The sequence below is a fragment of the Coniophora puteana genome, assembly GCF_000271625.1.
Source record: "Coniophora puteana RWD-64-598 SS2 unplaced genomic scaffold CONPUscaffold_8, whole genome shotgun sequence".
Classification (NCBI taxonomy): Eukaryota; Fungi; Basidiomycota; class Agaricomycetes; order Boletales; family Coniophoraceae; genus Coniophora; species Coniophora puteana.
This window is the reverse complement of record NW_006913060.1, coordinates 1114956-1129981: the sequence shown is the minus strand read 5'-3', so window position 1 is coordinate 1129981 and position 15026 is coordinate 1114956. Positions and strand designations below refer to the sequence as shown.

Sequence of the window (15026 nt, the reverse complement as noted above, 5' to 3'; positions counted from 1 at the left end):
GCACAATGAAGATGCAGTGACTTAGGCGTTTATACCTTCTAGTCTCTGTATATGAAACCATGTGCGTCATTCAAGCAATGAGCACAGCCCCGTACTTCATGTGGTGAGTGCATAATTGTCAATAACTAGCTAATTCTGACCCCTTTCCATAGCATACCTCTCATGACCATGGAGTTTGTATTTGTACTTCTGATAGGAGCAAAAACCATAGATTATCATTCGAAGGTTATGAACAAGAAATGGAGTGGTGCAAGCCTGTTGAGGACGCTTGCGCAGAGCAATTTTGTCTGTTATCTATGGTGAGCATAACTATCTTGCCTTTGTGATTGAGAACACCTGACGTCAGAAACAAAGCAATTTCCTAACAACACTGGTCTCGCTGATACTGTTTTTCACCTATCCCGCATTGACAGGTATAACAGCTGGAGTTTGGTTTACTGCAATACCTGTTGCTATCAGTCGCCTTGTTTTTGGCCTTCGACAAGAATTCATAAACCCAGCGGGTGGAAGCGCCATCATGTCAGCTTCGCCGGAGAGTCTACTTTTTGCAAGGAGAAGCGGCGATGAATGATGATATCGTTAATTCAGGGTTCATATATGCGTGTTGGTACGAGAAGTGGTGTGCGAGGATAGAAGTTTCAAAGAGGCCAACCGGGTGCAATCAAATACTCTAATAGTTTCACCTCTCTGCAGCACAGCAGACTGAGGCCTCGTACTCGATGCCAAGTACTGTACCCTAGTTGCTGTCGAATCATAGTAACCGGACCGTGCGAGAGACTGCGGTCGCGTTGCGTAGCTTTACTTCAGCTCCAGACTTGGCATTAATGCATATTCAGGATAATCGCTACGTTTAATCGCCTTCGAAGATTAAGGATGGGTATATATCTATATACACTACTTTGGTCCGTGCCAAGATGCTAGTCAGGGAACCATATTCGCCCACTATGTATAATCTGACATCTTTAGCCACACATCACTGGAGGTGTCATAATGGCGTACCAAAAGTGCTTGTGGGTGAGGTACCCGGAATGAAATCTGCACTAGGCGTATCGTCACCGCTTGATCGTAGGGTCGTCGACAAGTGCTGGTCGAGGGCCGAACACAATCGCCGTAAATTCCTATTTGTGCGTTCAATCATCCCGGCTCAACGACTTAAGAGAGGAAAATGGACTTACTTCATCGTCGTCTTCTCTGCGCACCGGTAGTAGCTCATGTTTCCATATCGAACGCTCGTTCAGGTTGGACATCATGCAGTTTGTGTAGACGTTGCAAAGGCTGAAGCTAAAGAACATGTATCTTTCCAAGGGGTCAACTTTAGTTACAGCCATGGTCGAAGGAGAATTGGATTGAAGACGTACGCTCCATTACTCTATGGAAAAATATCTTATCAATGGATTTCTACAGACACCGTGGAGAAGGAGCTCACATTTGCAACAAATAAAGCGAGGTTAATGATGGCCCACACGACTGGGAACAAGCCCGTCTGGACCGTAACTACCAAATCGTCAAAACAAGTAGCTGGTCATTTAAGGAAAGACATACAGATAATCAGACCATCGAGAATGTTCCGTGGGCGTATCGAAGATGTTTCAGGTTTAAACTGGTGATCCGAACATCATGTGAGGAGACTCGAGAAAACTAGCGAGTGATCATGACGCACCAAACTTCGAAGGAGGACGCCGGTGAGCGCGGAGTTGCATATGAACGCGCTGCCGTGCCACATGCACACGGGGACAGCAATCCGCGGGAACTCGCTGAACCTGTCAACCCTCCGTGTGGCGGCTCCGGTACCAATGGTAGAGACTGAAAGTTCATTGTTAAGAATAGTAAACTTTCAATGACCTTTAACGTACGGAGTCCAATGGCGACGAGGATGCATATTAGGGATATGGCGATTTTCCTCCTCAGACCGGACAGGAGGGTGTTTACTCTCCACGCGTAAAATGACTGGACGAGAGCCTGGACGACGCCCTAGTTTGGCATTAGTTGAGAAGTGGAAAAATCGCATAGAAGATGACTCGTACAATGAAAGCAGGTACTGAAGAACGTGGTCAGAATAACGATAGGACAGGTGACCAGAGACTCACTTATGTAGAAGACTAGCGATTGACATGACGGTTATCGCACGCTCATGAAAGACAAAACAAGACGCTTACCCCACGTCGTTGTCATTAGATACGCCTCATTATCTACCCAGACGTTAGTTCAGTGCGTTGACGGGACGGAGGTCTGTAGCAGACTCACAGAAGTTGATTATAAGGCACTCATACATATACACCAGGATGAAGCCAATCTCGAGCGTGCTCGCGAACAGGAGCATCACCACCTGGATGTTGCATAAGCTCAAGCATCACTCAGCAAACACGGGCCGTCGTACGAGGGTCTTGATCAGCGGAAGATCCCTGTTCGGGGGATCGTTAACTCGAGAGATATCTCTGGCACACGGTTTCGCACCTCTTGTAGTTCGTATACCAAGTGAACACCTGGACAATGAAGACTCCATAAAGCAGGACGTTAAGTATGGTGCCCAGGAGCATGGGCCCCTGCCTGTCTTGTCATTAGCTCAACGTCAAATCAAGCACAATGGGGACCCACATCGCTGTTGCGGGACTGGGAGCCATGTCGGGCAGCGTAAGGACAGGAAGAAGGATGGCGTCGTCGACCGGGAAAAGCTATGTTGCGCGGTTAAGCTTTAGTACTTATGTGCAGTTTAGTCGGAGCGCCCGGGTGAATAAGTCCGACAATGGAGCCACCCTGAGCGTAGGTTGAAGACAGAACATTCGGTCATTCCGGCCAAGGCGGCAGAATGACCCGATTACTCACATACGAGCGAAGATTACGTGAGGAAACCCCGGATGGGCAGTATGTGCTCGAAGCAGCCATTTGAAACACGAGCAAGACGGAACCGAGTATCTTCACACGTCCCAGACAGTCGGACCACGTTATCGCCCGCATGCAAGCAGATAGATTTCACGGCCTGACTACTAGAGGTACAGCCGATGAGCCAGGAGAGGAGAACTTGAAGTCATGAAACAACGCGTGAGAGTACCTCATTTAGAGTCGCGACCCATTCAGTGACTCTCAAGCATGTGTCCTTAATTTTGCGATAGAAGGTTGAGTTTCGCACCGAGATTTCCATTTGTTCAAGGCATAGCAGGGCCAAAGAAAGAGAGGTTATCGGTGGGTAAGAACACTACACTATCATTCAAGTTATGATACTAAGTTTCAAATCTCAAATCCGAATCCAAGATCGCCCGCCATCACTGCTTCGTGTACTACTCCGATAATCCTTCACAAAGCGCGAGGCGCTTCCAAGATTGTGTCGGACCTGTCGCCACGGCCGGGCCTACTCTGAGGGCATGTACCAGAGGTAGTGGACTCGTGCGATCCTGGAGCATTCGATACGATCGTTTACCTGTTTCCAGGCTTTGGTCCTCGCGTTGTACGCCTTGCTCGTAAGAGAGCTAGATTTTTCCGCTGTGACCGCAATATCTTGGAGATGTGGAGTCCAAGTTGCCAATGTGATGGCAACACGCTGAACGTCGGCATTTCCGATTAGCGAGTCCCCTACCTCCCAAGTCTTGAGCTCAGAATGGCATACATCGTCGACCGACGGAGCTGTGTGTGAGTAGTCGTCGTTGCAGGGTACCGTTGTATCAACAGCCAGTGAAAGGTGTTGGAGGTTGGGACAGTGGCGGAGTAACGCTCGAAGCCCTGTGAACGTAACCTTAGGGCGACTATTGGTCTGCGCATCCGCCTTCCATTGTAACTCTAACGTGTGAAGTTTGCGGAGGCCTCGTGCAAGCTCCGTCAGCATCGCATCATCGAGGGAAGGGGGTGGAAAGCATGTCAGATGGAATGACCGTAGCTGTTGGAACCTGAACAATGGGCGGAGCGCATGAAAGGAAACTAAATCAGAGTAGTCCCCGGTTTCTGGGAAGCTGATGTCGATCCCTTGGATGGGTGATTCCGCTGCGGAGAGAGCCTTAGTCAGCGCCTCAATCGCTTGAGGCACTGAGGTGTCTTCTATAAGATCGGTGAAACGGACGAATATGTCCGTTAGGCTAGGGAGTTTGCGCATGTAATGCATGATGTGCACTATCTGGCGTGCGTTGCTGAATAGGTAAAGGGCTGCAAGTGCGGGAAACGCGGGTGCATTGTCGTCAGATGTAAGGAAAGTGGGAGGAAGGGCGAGATCGATGTTGGAACACTCTAGTAAGATATCATCGAGATGAGATAGGGTGCCGAGCGCTTCAAGCATCCTCGAAAGTGGAAAAGTATACTTGTCCTCGAGGACGAGTTCAAACGAACAAAGACTCTTAAGAGTGTCCACTCCTTCCAGCATCTCCAGAAGCTCGTCTCCAACTGCATCTCGTATAGCCAGGCGGATGGTTTTGAGCAGGGGGTACCTTTGGATAGCAACGCTTAGCACGTGTAAAGACTTTGACGACAGATTTGATAGCGAGAGCGTTGTTACGCGCGGCGCAAGGTAAATCTGCGGAACGTGCACAATATTGCGAAGTAGTAGGTCATCGCAAGTGCTCTCGTGGTACAGGCGGAGTTCCCGCAGGTTTGGAAGGAGGTTAGTGCCGCTATAGTGGCTTACAGCACTGAGAGCGTCCGAGTCTACAAGCATCTTGACAGGTTCATCAGCGTATATAGACCGCAGACGAAGAGCATAAGATTGCAAAACGATCCAATCAGCTCGCAGCATTGTACGGCAGAATGAGAGCACTATTGGCTGCGACGAGGGCTATTAGGTTGTGGTCGAAGGCACACGTTGCGTAAATAAACACCGAAAGACCAAAGCTCACCTCCTCGTTATTGAGCGACCACAAGTTCCTCGGCATGCACATGAGCAAGTTTGCAAGGCTAGGAATCTGCCAGTAGAGTACGTCGAGAGCAGGATCCTTGAATGCTTTGCACGTCATTGCAAGGGCGACGAGACTTGAGGGATCGTCCCGTTTTTCATCGGTGTGCTAGGATATCTCCGAACGAATTTCTGGGATTTCCAAGCAGGGATGCATTTAGCGGCTGTGAGTATTGGGACGAACTGTGTTGAGGGCTGAGGCCAGGGGAGGGACACTGTCCTGACGTTGACGGAGAAAAAACTCGTCGCACTGCAGGCGTGAAGTCGTCGTCAAATGTTGAGGCGATCGTGCGGATTTCGGCACTTTTACTGTTTACGACATTGCTGGCGCACCATGTTCAGGTCTCCTGCCTCGCATTCTCCGCCTGGCATGCACGCGATTATGTCTTTAGAAAGGTTTTGGTGCTTTCAGCAAGCGGTGACCTGAGAAGTTCGAGAACCTGCTGGACTTTGACTGAAATCAATATTTACGACTGGGAGGATAGAGTCATAGGGGGACGTGAGAAATCTCGGAGCCGCAGCAATATGTACAGGAGCTTGTCGTCTTCCCATCTCCTGCGTCCCCTCTCGACCCACTATCATCTCTTCGCTTTTCGGACTTCAACTCAAGCCATCAAATTACAAGACATCAACAACACCAGAATGAGCCAACAACAAAGGCAATCAGGTAACACCCAAGGTCAAGGTCGCGGCCGCGGCAGGGGTGGGCCTCGTGGACGAGGCGACTCGCGCGGCGGAAGCAGCGCAGGCGGCCCTCAGCGTGACCGAGGAGGCCCCCGTGATTCCAGTGGAGGATACTCTTCTCCTGGGCCTCGCGGGGACAGATTCGGTCACGGAGGGCCCGGTACAGGTCGTGGACAAGGACAAGGACGCGGCGCTGGTCAAGGCGGTGCCCGAGGCGGCGGCGAAGGGTAAGTTGGCATCGTACCCTCCAGTTGGAGGGCAACGCCCCGTTTGTCGTCGAGCTGATCGCTTCCGATGGGTGTAGTGTCTTTTTACCTAACACACCCGCGACCGTCGACGCCCGCATCGCGGACAACTCAGACATCAATCTCGTCAACCAGCTCAACGCACTCTCGCTAGATGCACCTGCCAGGCAGCCGACCGAGGTTGACCAGGAGCACGGGCTCCTCCCCATGCCGCTGCGGCCTGACTACGGAACTGCGGGCGCCCCTATCCAGCTTCGGGCGAATTTCTTCGGCATGAACGTGCCGGAGGGCCCGTGGTACGAGTACGATGTGGAGTTTTCTCCCGCTTCGGCTGGGAAGCGCAACAGGGACTTCAAGAAGCGCATCTTCGAGCTCGCCGAGCGCACGGATGCGTGGACGCAGGCGGGTATGGCTGGTAAGGTCGCGCACGACTGGAGCGAGAAGCTCGTCGCCGTTGTGCAGCTGCTCGATGCCATCGATATCCCTGTCAGCTACCCTGAGCGGGACCACGACGGGAACGAGTATACTTGCAGCTTGGTTTTGTCCGTCAAGTTTGCGCGAGAGATCGGTCTCGGTGTCATCGAAAAGTGACCTTTTCACGACATGTTCGCTGGTAAAGGTGGCTAACACTCATGACGCAGATACGTCAGCGGAGACCCAGATTATCGCAACCACGACATCGCCCCGATTATCTCGGCGCTCAACCTCGTCAGCTCGGCTCACGCTCGCGCCAACGGTGTCCTCGTCGGCCAGAACAAGTATTTCTTTCGCGATGCAGAACCTCCTACTGCACTCGGTGGCGCGCTCGAGGCGTGCAGAGGGTTCTTCTCTTCGGTACGCCCGATCCACGGCGAGATGGCGATCAACGTCCACGTCAAGACGAAGGCGTTCTACCAGCCAATGAGGCTGGACAGGGCTATGGACGAGTATGCCAGGCATGATCGTGGCGCGAAGCTCGCCGACTTTATCCACAATGTCAAGATCGTTACAGCCCACACGAAGAAAGTTTACACAGTGACGGGGCTAGCGGGTAAGAACGCGAAGCAACACAGTTTCCCTTGCAGGGAGCTGGGTCGGATGGTCACCGTTGAGCAGTATTTCAAAGAGCGTGAGTGCTCCTGCCTCAGGACGTGTGTTCGACCAAGTTTGATGGCCGGCCTTAGGTTGGAAGATTACATTGCAGCGTCCCGAACTGTTTCTCATCGACGTCACACCTCCCCGCGGCGAAAACAAGAAGGGCAAGAGCAAGGGCAAGAGCAAAGGAAAAGGCAAGGACAAGGACGACGACGGACCCCTCGGCCCAATCTACTTCCCCGCCGAGATTTGCGAGATCCTCGCCGACCAGCCCTTCCACAACGACCTCTCCACGACACAGACGAGAGCGATGATCAACACTGCATGCCGCCCGCCCGCCCACAACGCCTCCGACGAGCTCCATAAAGGTCTCCCGCTGCTCGGCTTCAACAACCCGCGCGCGACGGTGCTCGGCGCGTTCGGCATCGACGTCGACGACAAGATGGCCGTCGTGCCGGGGCGCATTCTGCCCCCGCCCGGCCTCGCGTACTCGGGGCGCAAGGCGCCCGAGATCAGCGCGGGTGCGTGGAACCTGAGGAACGTGAAGTTCGCGGTGGGCGCGACGCTCGCGCGGTGGGCGGTACTCTGCATCGTGGATGGCACGCGCGGGATGGGCAAGGACGAGGCAAGGGGTAAGGTCGCTGAGCTCAAGAGGATGTGCGGCGTCAGCGGGATGCAGGTCACGAGTGACCCTGAGGTTAAGGATCTTGTGCTGCCGCGCCAGAAGGGCGCTGATGTGGCGAACGTGGTGCGCGATGCGCTTGTGGACGCGCAGCGGGGTGGGGCGCAGCTCGTGCTGGTTGTGTTGCCGGGTGAGGAGGTTGCGCTGTACGATGCGATCAAGTTTGCGGGCGATGTTGAGGTTGGCGTGAGCACGGTGTGTGTGCAGGCGACGCAGCTGCGCAAGGACAAGGGGAGCGCGATGTATTGGGCAAACGTCGCGCTGAAGATCAATATGAAGATGGGCGGGGTGAATCATAAGCTAGACGAGCGGAGCGGGAGGTGGCTGTTTGAGAGGCCGACGATGCTTATGGGGATGGATGTGACGCATTCGACGGGGACGGGGAGCTTCAAGTGGGCGCGTGAGTGCTTACATGTTTTGCCAGGTATATGGCGGAAGCTGATTTTGCTGTGGGTGTAGCATCAATTGCGTCGGTTGTGGCGAGTATCGACAACAACTTTGCTCAGTATCCGGGGAGCTTGGCACTCCAGAAGGCACGTCAGGAGGTGAGCAGCACGAAGAAAACTCATGGAGAAAGTATTCATGTTATACCTTAGATGATCGCCGATGTTGGAGACATGGTCATCCAGCGCATCGACCTGTACAAGAAGCACAACAAGAATTCTCTTCCCGAGCGTATCGTCATCTTCCGTGACGGCGTTTCCGAGGTACGTCGTCACTTGCCATTTCCCCGAGCGTATCCATAGCTGACATACTCGTAGGGCCAATACAAGGTTGTGCGCGAGGACGAGCTCCCGGAGATCAAGAAGGCGTTCCGCAAGTACGACAAGCCCAATAAGCCGTACGAACCGAAGCTGTCGATCATCATCTGCGGCAAGCGTCATAATGCCCGCACCTACCCTACCGAGCAGAGGTGGGCTGAACCGGACGGGAACCCCAAGCCTGGCACTGTCGTCGACCGAGGGATCACCGCCGTCTACGACTTCGACTTCTATCTTCAAGGTAAACCCCACCGCTCACCCTCTCTAATAACGTCAACATGGGCTGACACGTTGAGTTCCAGCTCACAAGGGCCTCAAAGGCACTGCACGCCCGACGCACTACTTCATGCTGCACGACGAGAACGGGTTCACCGCAGACCCGATCCAGGGCCTCGCGCACGCGCTGAGCTACACGTTCATGCGCGCGACCAAGGCGGTGAGCCTCGTCCCGCCGGCGTACTATGCCGACATCGCGTGCGAGCGCGGGCGGTGCTATATCCGCAAGATTTTGGTGCCTGGTGCGGGCCAGGGGCAGGAGGGGTGGAGAAGCAGTGAGGACGGGGTTATGCAGGAGGCGAGGAGGATGTGGAGGGGAGGAGTGGCGAAGGATGGAGTGAGGGATACGATGTTTTATTTGTGAGTGGGGTCGTGGACTTCTGTTTGGGTGGTGGTGGGCTTGTGGTGGGCTCTGGAAGTGGCGAGGAGTGGGCGACAGTTTGATGTTTTGGGATTCTTTACGCGCATTGCTCCCTATGTTTATGCTCCCGTTATAATGTAACTGTATGTATCACAGTTTTGAGGACTTCCTGCTGTCAGCCCATGTATCATGCATCGTGGGGACAATCAAGTCGCGTGGCGGTTTGCCGCCAACACCCTCCTGACGTCGCTCATGACGTCGCGTCCTCCACCCACTGAACTTGGCTTGTGGATAACCATATGCCAACTTTACGGGATGCCTTATAGTCGGCTCCAGTTTATAACGCAGGCCGTCGCTCAGCATGTCTGACTTCATCTCATCCCTTCTTCCCTCAAAGCTTGCATCCAAGAAAAAAATGGCTCCCAAAGGCTTTACCATCGATTTCACCGGTGAGGTTCTATTCCAAATCACTCCCGGTACACTCTAGTCGTGGTCTAACTAGTACACCGTCCCGCAGGCAAGTGCATCATCGTCACTGGCGGGAACCGCGGCATTGGCGCCGCCTTCAGTCGCGCGTGCGCTTCCGCAGGCGCCAAAGTGGCCATCATCTACAGGTAATTCTTCACCTCCTGGGATTGATCGTAGGTGCTGAAGCATGATTGAATAGGAGCTCAAAGGATGCTGAAGAGGTCGCGGCGAAGATCAGCAAGGAGTTCGATGTTCCTGTCAAGGTGAGCCACATTTGCGCTGGAGATCTCTAGTATTAAGCTTAAATGTCACTCGGGATAGGCTTACCAGTGCGACGTCTCGGATGGAGAGAAGGTTACCAAGGTTTTTGGCCAGATCGACAAGGAGTTTGGGCCTGTCACTGGGATGGTCGCGGTGAGCACTCCTCTAAGGATTCGGCTTTCGGTTTCGTGATGCTCATATGCGCGTATATGCGCTTCAGAACGCTGGCGTGTCTGTCGTCAAACCCGCCATCGACCTTACCCCTGAAGACTTCCAGAAGGTGTACAATGTTAACGTGCTCGGTGTCTTCAACGCCGCCCGTGCAGCCGCAAAGTACGTGCGTCTGTGACCTCTGACCTCTTCGATATTGATGTTGGAGGCAGAATATGGATGGGGAAGCAGAGCGGCGGCTCGATCGTTGTTACCTCCTCTATGAGCTCTCAGATTATCAACCAGCAGGGCACCAACCAGCCTCTGACTCAGGTGCGTTCTGCTGGTCATCAGCGGTGATATACGAGTAAACATGTATCCCACTATGCAGGTCTTCTACAACTCCTCGAAAGCGGCGCTTTCCAACCTCACCAAGGGTCTCGCCGCCGAGTGGGCACCCAACGGCATCCGCGTGAACGCGCTCTCTCCTGGATACGGTGAGCGTTCTTCTCTATATCACTAACAAAGCAGCGCTCAGATTTCTGTGTGTAGTAAACACCGACCAGACAGCTGGCATGGACGAGAAGGTCCGAAAGTATCAAGCGTCTCATGTACCCCTGGGGCGGTTTGCTGAGCCACACGAGATGGCGGGTCAGGCGATTCTCTTGCTGTCGGACCATGCGACGTATATGACTGGCGGGGAGTACTTTGTCGATGGGTATGTAGGACTGAGGTTTATGAGAGTGTGCTCGCTGACGATTTTACTTTTTAGTGGTCAATTGATCTGGTAATGTTTGGTCGAGCGCCTCGACTTGTGTAGAAGCTATCGTTCTGCTATGTTTTATATAATGCACGATGCTGAGCTCTGTACAATATAATACTTCTTGCAATTGGACGTTATAACGCGTTACCCTTCACACCCTGAATGCGTGTCTCGGTGGCTGGCACCCACTTCAAGAATAGCGGATCTAATCTTATCATCGAGAAAGCGTCGGCGCCTTATACGGTACAGACGCGCGTCACTTATTACTCAACGGTCATCTCGACATTCTCTCCATCTCACAGCGAGCCCGTCCTGTTAAAGAGCTCAGAAACAAACACTACCTCGATGTCATCGTCACACGAACCCACCACCGACGCCCAGCTGCACGCCTTCATCGACCGCCAACGCGCGCTCCTCCAGCTCGAGCGTGACGCCGAGATCGAGCGCTCCTCGCTCCTGCTCACGAACTGCAGCCCGAAGCTGCTCGAGCAGCGCGGCCTTGCGCTCGGCGCGCTCGGCACTGCGAGCGTCGGCGTCGGGCTTGGCGGAAAGACGTACGTCGTTTTTACCCGTTGTTTTCCGCCCCTCCTCCCGACCCTTTCGAGAAGCCGGACGGGATTTGAGCTGATAGCTGGGTTTGTTGGTGAAGTGTAGGCTTGTAGAGCTCGAGCGGCCATCGGCGTGGCATACGGATGCGGTGTTTCCGCCGCACTCTTTTCGGTGAGTCTGGGTAGCCCTTGGGAGGACGTGGCTTATGTGATAACATCGTAGGCCTGGGGATATTGCTCGAATAGAGGAGAATGCTGCTGGTTCTGGAGGGAAGAAGGCGCCGAAGGGGAAGAAGACTGGGGCGGGGGGCGGGACGGGTGGAGGCGAGAAGAGTATGAAGGCGATCGAGGGCGTTGTGTACAAGGTTCGTCGTCCCTATTCACGTCTTTCTCCGCCATTACGCGCTGCTGATTGCTTGTCAGGTTACGGATACGCGAATCGTCATTGCTCTCGATCCATCCGAAACCTCCTCTGAAGACGCTGAAATACCAGAATGCGCCCGTGTAGTGAAGCTGGCTAACAGCGTTACCTACGATCGGTATGCTCTTTCCACCTATCACCCATCCTCTACCATGCTCTTCCCCATCCTTACACATTCATCTCTACCAGGATGGACAAAACAATCGACCAGCTCGAGAAGACAGGCCTTCCTTCCACTCGCAAAGTGCGTCCCCCCAACGTTCCACCAGCTCATGACTCACAGCTCATGATCCTCCTCCATAGGCCGACGACAAGTCCTCTTACCCGCTTACAGCCCTCACCCGCGTGCTTCTCGGCATCTCCCCGCGCTCAGAGCCGTCGTCACCAGCGCGCGTCGAAGAGATCCAGTTCTACGACCCGTCGCTCAACGCGAGCCAGAAAGAGGCGGTGCGCTTCGCGCTCTCGGCGGGCGAGGTTGCGTGTATACACGGGCCGCCAGGTGCGTCGCTCGCTCAGTACCATCAGAATGCGCCTGTGTTTATCGGAATTGATTTTGTTATAGGTACGGGCAAGACCCACACGCTTATCGAGATCATCCGCCAGCTCGCCTCTCCCCCCTCCTCATCTACATCTCTGACATCGACCGGCACGCCCTCGAACCCGAATCAAGATCAGGAGAAGAAGCCAAAACGGATCCTCGTCTGTGGCGCGTCCAATCTCGCGGTGGACAACATCCTCGAGCGCTTGCTCGCCCTCCCTGCGCCCACCTCTTCTGGTAGTAGCTCTGGGTCAGCTGGTAAAGGGTCGACAGCTGCTGCGCCTGCGAAGCTCACAGCGACGCGCATCGGACACCCGGCGCGTGTAATGGCGCACGAGGGCGTGTTGGAGGCGACGCTAGAGGTCCGGGCTGGGCGGAGCGATCAGGTTCGTCCGTTTGCGTTTCATCATCATCATCATCATCATCATCATGGTTTGCCGTTCTCTGACCTTGGGTCGAACGCGTGATGTAGGCTGCGCTGGCCAAGGACGTCAAAGCGGAGCTGGAAGCCACGCTCGACGTGCTCTCGGGCAAGGGCAAGGGCGGGGCGAAGGCGCGGCCGCGCGGTGCGGAAAGGCGTAAGATGTGGGACGAGGTCAAGGCGCTCAGGAAGGAGTATAGGCAGCGCGAGGGGGGCGTGGTTAGGGCTGTGCTTGGGGAGTCACAGGTGCGGTATGCCTGTTCGTCAATGGAAGGAGTGTTGATGTAAGGGGGGGACAGATTGTGCTTGCGACGTGTCACTCGGCGGGGGGAAGGCAGCTGAGGAACCATTCGTTCGATGTGGTTATTATCGATGAGGCGACGCAGGCTATGGAAGCGGTATGTTCGAGTTTTCCCCCTTCTTCTATGGCGTTTTCATCTGAGCTAAACGATGTGTTGCTTATGGCTGGTTAACAGGTTTGCTGGGTCCCGATCTTCAAAGCGCAGAAACTTATTCTAGCTGGCGATCCCATGCAACTCCCGCCCACTATCTTATCCACTGACAAGTCGAAAGTGTCGAAGAAGGCCAAAGACGGCAAAGTAGCTGGTGGGAAAGATGCTGCAGCTAGCAAGGCAGTGAAGAAAGACAGCGAGAAAGCGACCGCGAAGCCATCGCCGGCTCCTGCTGCTAAAGAGAACGGCAATACAGAGGAAAGCACCAGCGGAAGCGGAAGCGATGGCGATGATGTGGAGAGCGTGCACGGCGATGCGGGCATGGAGGACATTGAAGATGGCATCAAGGATTTGACAGTCGAGAACCCCACTCCCGAGGCAAATCAGTCAAAACCGGGAGCGAAGAAAGAACGGAAAGATCGCAAGGCTAAAAGGCGGCCGGGGCTCAGACCACCCCGTTCGCTCGAGACGACCCTGTTTGACAGGCTCGAGAGGATGTACGGCCCGGGGATCAAGCGGCTGCTCAATGTGCAGTACCGGTACGCCCCCCTCCAACCATCCTTCTCTTAGATTACAAGTCCCTAACCTGACTTGGTCTGCACAGCATGCACGCCCAGATCTGCGCCTTCCCATCCGCGACGCTCTACGCCTCGAGGCTCAAGAGCGCAGAGAGCGTGTCCGCGCACCTGCTTTCGGATCTCCCGGGCACGCGGGCATGGCAAGCAGCCAGCGACGCGGAGAGTATCAAGGAGGTGCTGGGCACGCCGATTGTGTTCTTCGATACGGCCGGATGCGAGTTCTACGAGCGGCTCGAAGGCAGCGGGGACAATGACACCAAGGGCGGCGGCGGCGCGGAGGAGGGGAGCAAGTGTAACGAGAATGAAGCGGGGGTTGTGAAGCGGTGGGTCGAGAGATTGGTGAGTGCTTCTTTTCAGTTGTTGTGTGGAAACGGCAGGCTGAGGTGGGCAACTTGAATCAATGCAGGTCGAGGCGGGCGTACTTCCGTCTCAGATTGCCGTTATCACTCCGTAGGTGTCTCATCTCTGAGCCTGCTGATGCCATGGCTTATTTGCGGTTGTAGATACCAAGCCCAGGTGACGCTGCTCACTTCGCTCCTGAGGGAGACATACGGCCCCGAACTCGAAATTGGGACTGTCGACGGGATGCAAGGCCGCGAGAAGGAGGCGGTGGTGATCAGCCTCGTACGGAGCAATGAGAAGGTGCGCTTCGTTTTATTATTGTTTCCTAACCAAATCGATGATCATTGACGTTGTGACACAGAGAGAAGTAGGGTTCTTGAAGGAAAAGCGGCGGCTGAACGGTGCGTGCTCGCCATCCACGGACACTGTCGGTTGCTGCAATGTCACTAATGAAACGGTGCAGTCGCGATGACCCGCGCGAAGCGACATTTGGTATGCCCACGAGTGTCTTCGCGAATGTTGGCTGTGCTGATACGGTCCCTGCTAGTGCGTCGTCGGCGACTCAGATACGGTTCAACACGGAGGGCCGTATCTGAAGAAATGGCTAACATGGCTGGAGGCGAATGCGGACGTTCGGTTCGCTGAACTGGAATAGCCGTCAGCGGGAGAACATATGAACACATTTACTCAGACCACGCAATCTGGAACGAAGTTGCATTTTCGACAAGTGTCTGGTTGAATGACGGAAGCTCGATCCTGCTCTTTCGTACTCGAGAGTGAGTCGCAAGACGGACCGTATATTACGATAGATCTTGATGTAGCAACAGAAATACAGGTAAAAACACAAATCTGAAAGACGTTCTAGGGCTATGTAGGTTTTGGGTAGCGAGTGATGTATAGTACAGTGATATGCAGAAAACAAATGAGAAGAGACTATGTGATAAATATCCGTGATTGCGTTGCGTGAAAGATGACACAAGAAGGAAGAAAAGACAAAGCGGGCGACGATCTCTCTCGTACACAAAGGCGACAAACGTCATCTAATACTCATCCACATCCGAAAGCGACGCATAATCCGACATACTCCCCGTGTCCTCGTACTCCTGTACGACCTCGCGCATCGCAAACGCC

The 15026-nt window shown here is 54.2% G+C and overlaps 5 protein-coding genes across 5 annotated transcripts in view; 3 read left to right on the top strand and 2 right to left on the bottom strand.

The window, feature by feature from the left end:
* Nucleotides 1-820: 820 nt before the first annotated feature.
* CONPUDRAFT_106514 (uncharacterized protein) lies at nt 821-2659 on the bottom strand. Its single transcript, XM_007771965.1, has 15 exons — nt 2596-2659; nt 2455-2547; nt 2378-2402; nt 2245-2326; nt 2157-2189; nt 2088-2099; nt 2025-2038; nt 1854-1971; nt 1661-1803; nt 1543-1600; nt 1427-1494; nt 1359-1369; nt 1176-1296; nt 1000-1118; nt 821-953 (listed from the first exon to the last, which is right to left on the bottom strand). The coding sequence occupies exons 1-14, from the start codon at nt 2619-2621 to the stop codon at nt 1053-1055; spliced, it is 870 nt and encodes a 289-aa protein (XP_007770155.1). The 5' UTR covers nt 2622-2659; the 3' UTR covers nt 821-953; nt 1000-1052.
* A 756-nt stretch (nt 2660-3415) lies between these two features.
* On the bottom strand, nt 3416-5096 carry CONPUDRAFT_166514 (uncharacterized protein; the record flags this gene model as incomplete). The annotated part of the gene is made up of 2 exons (XM_007771964.1): nt 4815-5096; nt 3416-4741 (listed from the first exon to the last, which is right to left on the bottom strand). Coding segments are annotated over exons 1-2 (1443 nt in total), but the record flags the coding sequence as incomplete, so codon positions are not given.
* Nucleotides 5097-5529: 433 nt separating this feature from the next.
* CONPUDRAFT_166513 (Piwi-domain-containing protein) lies at nt 5530-9190 on the top strand. The gene is made up of 8 exons (XM_007771963.1): nt 5530-5781; nt 5859-6386; nt 6441-6907; nt 6963-7955; nt 8015-8100; nt 8152-8262; nt 8317-8557; nt 8619-9190. Exons 2-8 carry the CDS (start codon nt 6007-6009, stop codon nt 8954-8956), a joined length of 2616 nt encoding a protein of 871 aa, XP_007770153.1. The 5' UTR covers nt 5530-5781; nt 5859-6006; the 3' UTR covers nt 8957-9190.
* Nucleotides 9191-9368: 178 nt separating this feature from the next.
* On the top strand, nt 9369-10742 carry CONPUDRAFT_138022 (NADP-dependent mannitol dehydrogenase; the record flags this gene model as incomplete). The annotated part of the gene is made up of 9 exons (XM_007771962.1): nt 9369-9402; nt 9471-9567; nt 9621-9684; nt 9743-9835; nt 9903-10015; nt 10066-10165; nt 10224-10329; nt 10385-10550; nt 10605-10742. The coding sequence occupies 9 exons, from the start codon at nt 9369-9371 to the stop codon at nt 10621-10623; spliced, it is 792 nt and encodes a 263-aa protein (XP_007770152.1). The 3' UTR covers nt 10624-10742.
* Nucleotides 10743-10940: 198 nt separating this feature from the next.
* The window catches only part of CONPUDRAFT_126259 (P-loop containing nucleoside triphosphate hydrolase protein), a gene marked incomplete at its 5' end in the record, with an annotated part of 6395 nt that continues 2309 nt past the window's right edge, over nt 10941-15026 (top strand). The window contains 15 exons of the mRNA XM_007771961.1: nt 10941-11149; nt 11250-11315; nt 11367-11508; nt 11567-11682; nt 11754-11808; nt 11868-12063; nt 12127-12339; nt 12376-12488; nt 12575-12769; nt 12823-12921; nt 13000-13129; nt 13394-13514; nt 13580-13892; nt 13960-14003; nt 14057-14195. Coding sequence (XP_007770151.1) covers nt 10941-11149; nt 11250-11315; nt 11367-11508; nt 11567-11682; nt 11754-11808; nt 11868-12063; nt 12127-12339; nt 12376-12488; nt 12575-12769; nt 12823-12921; nt 13000-13129; nt 13394-13514; nt 13580-13892; nt 13960-14003; nt 14057-14195 — 2151 coding nt within the window. The remainder of the gene's footprint in view (nt 11150-11249; nt 11316-11366; nt 11509-11566; nt 11683-11753; nt 11809-11867; nt 12064-12126; nt 12340-12375; nt 12489-12574; nt 12770-12822; nt 12922-12999; nt 13130-13393; nt 13515-13579; nt 13893-13959; nt 14004-14056; nt 14196-15026) is intronic.

Coding starts and splice junctions, on each gene's coding strand:
- CONPUDRAFT_106514 (XM_007771965.1), bottom strand. CDS start 2,621: ATGGCTCCCAGTCCCGCAACAGCGAT. Junction 2,403..2,454: donor TGGTATACGAACTACAAGAG/GTGCGAAACCGT, acceptor TCCCCCGAACAG/GGATCTTCCGCTGATCAAGA. Junction 2,327..2,377: donor TTCCGCTGATCAAGACCCTC/GTACGACGGCCC, acceptor TGCAACATCCAG/GTGGTGATGCTCCTGTTCGC.
- CONPUDRAFT_166513 (XM_007771963.1), top strand. CDS start 6,007: ATGCCGCTGCGGCCTGACTACGGAACTGCGGGCGCCCCTATCCAGCTT. Junction 6,387..6,440: donor GGTCTCGGTGTCATCGAAAA/GTGACCTTTTCA, acceptor CTCATGACGCAG/ATACGTCAGCGGAGACCCAG. Junction 8,101..8,151: donor TCCAGAAGGCACGTCAGGAG/GTGAGCAGCACG, acceptor GTTATACCTTAG/ATGATCGCCGATGTTGGAGA.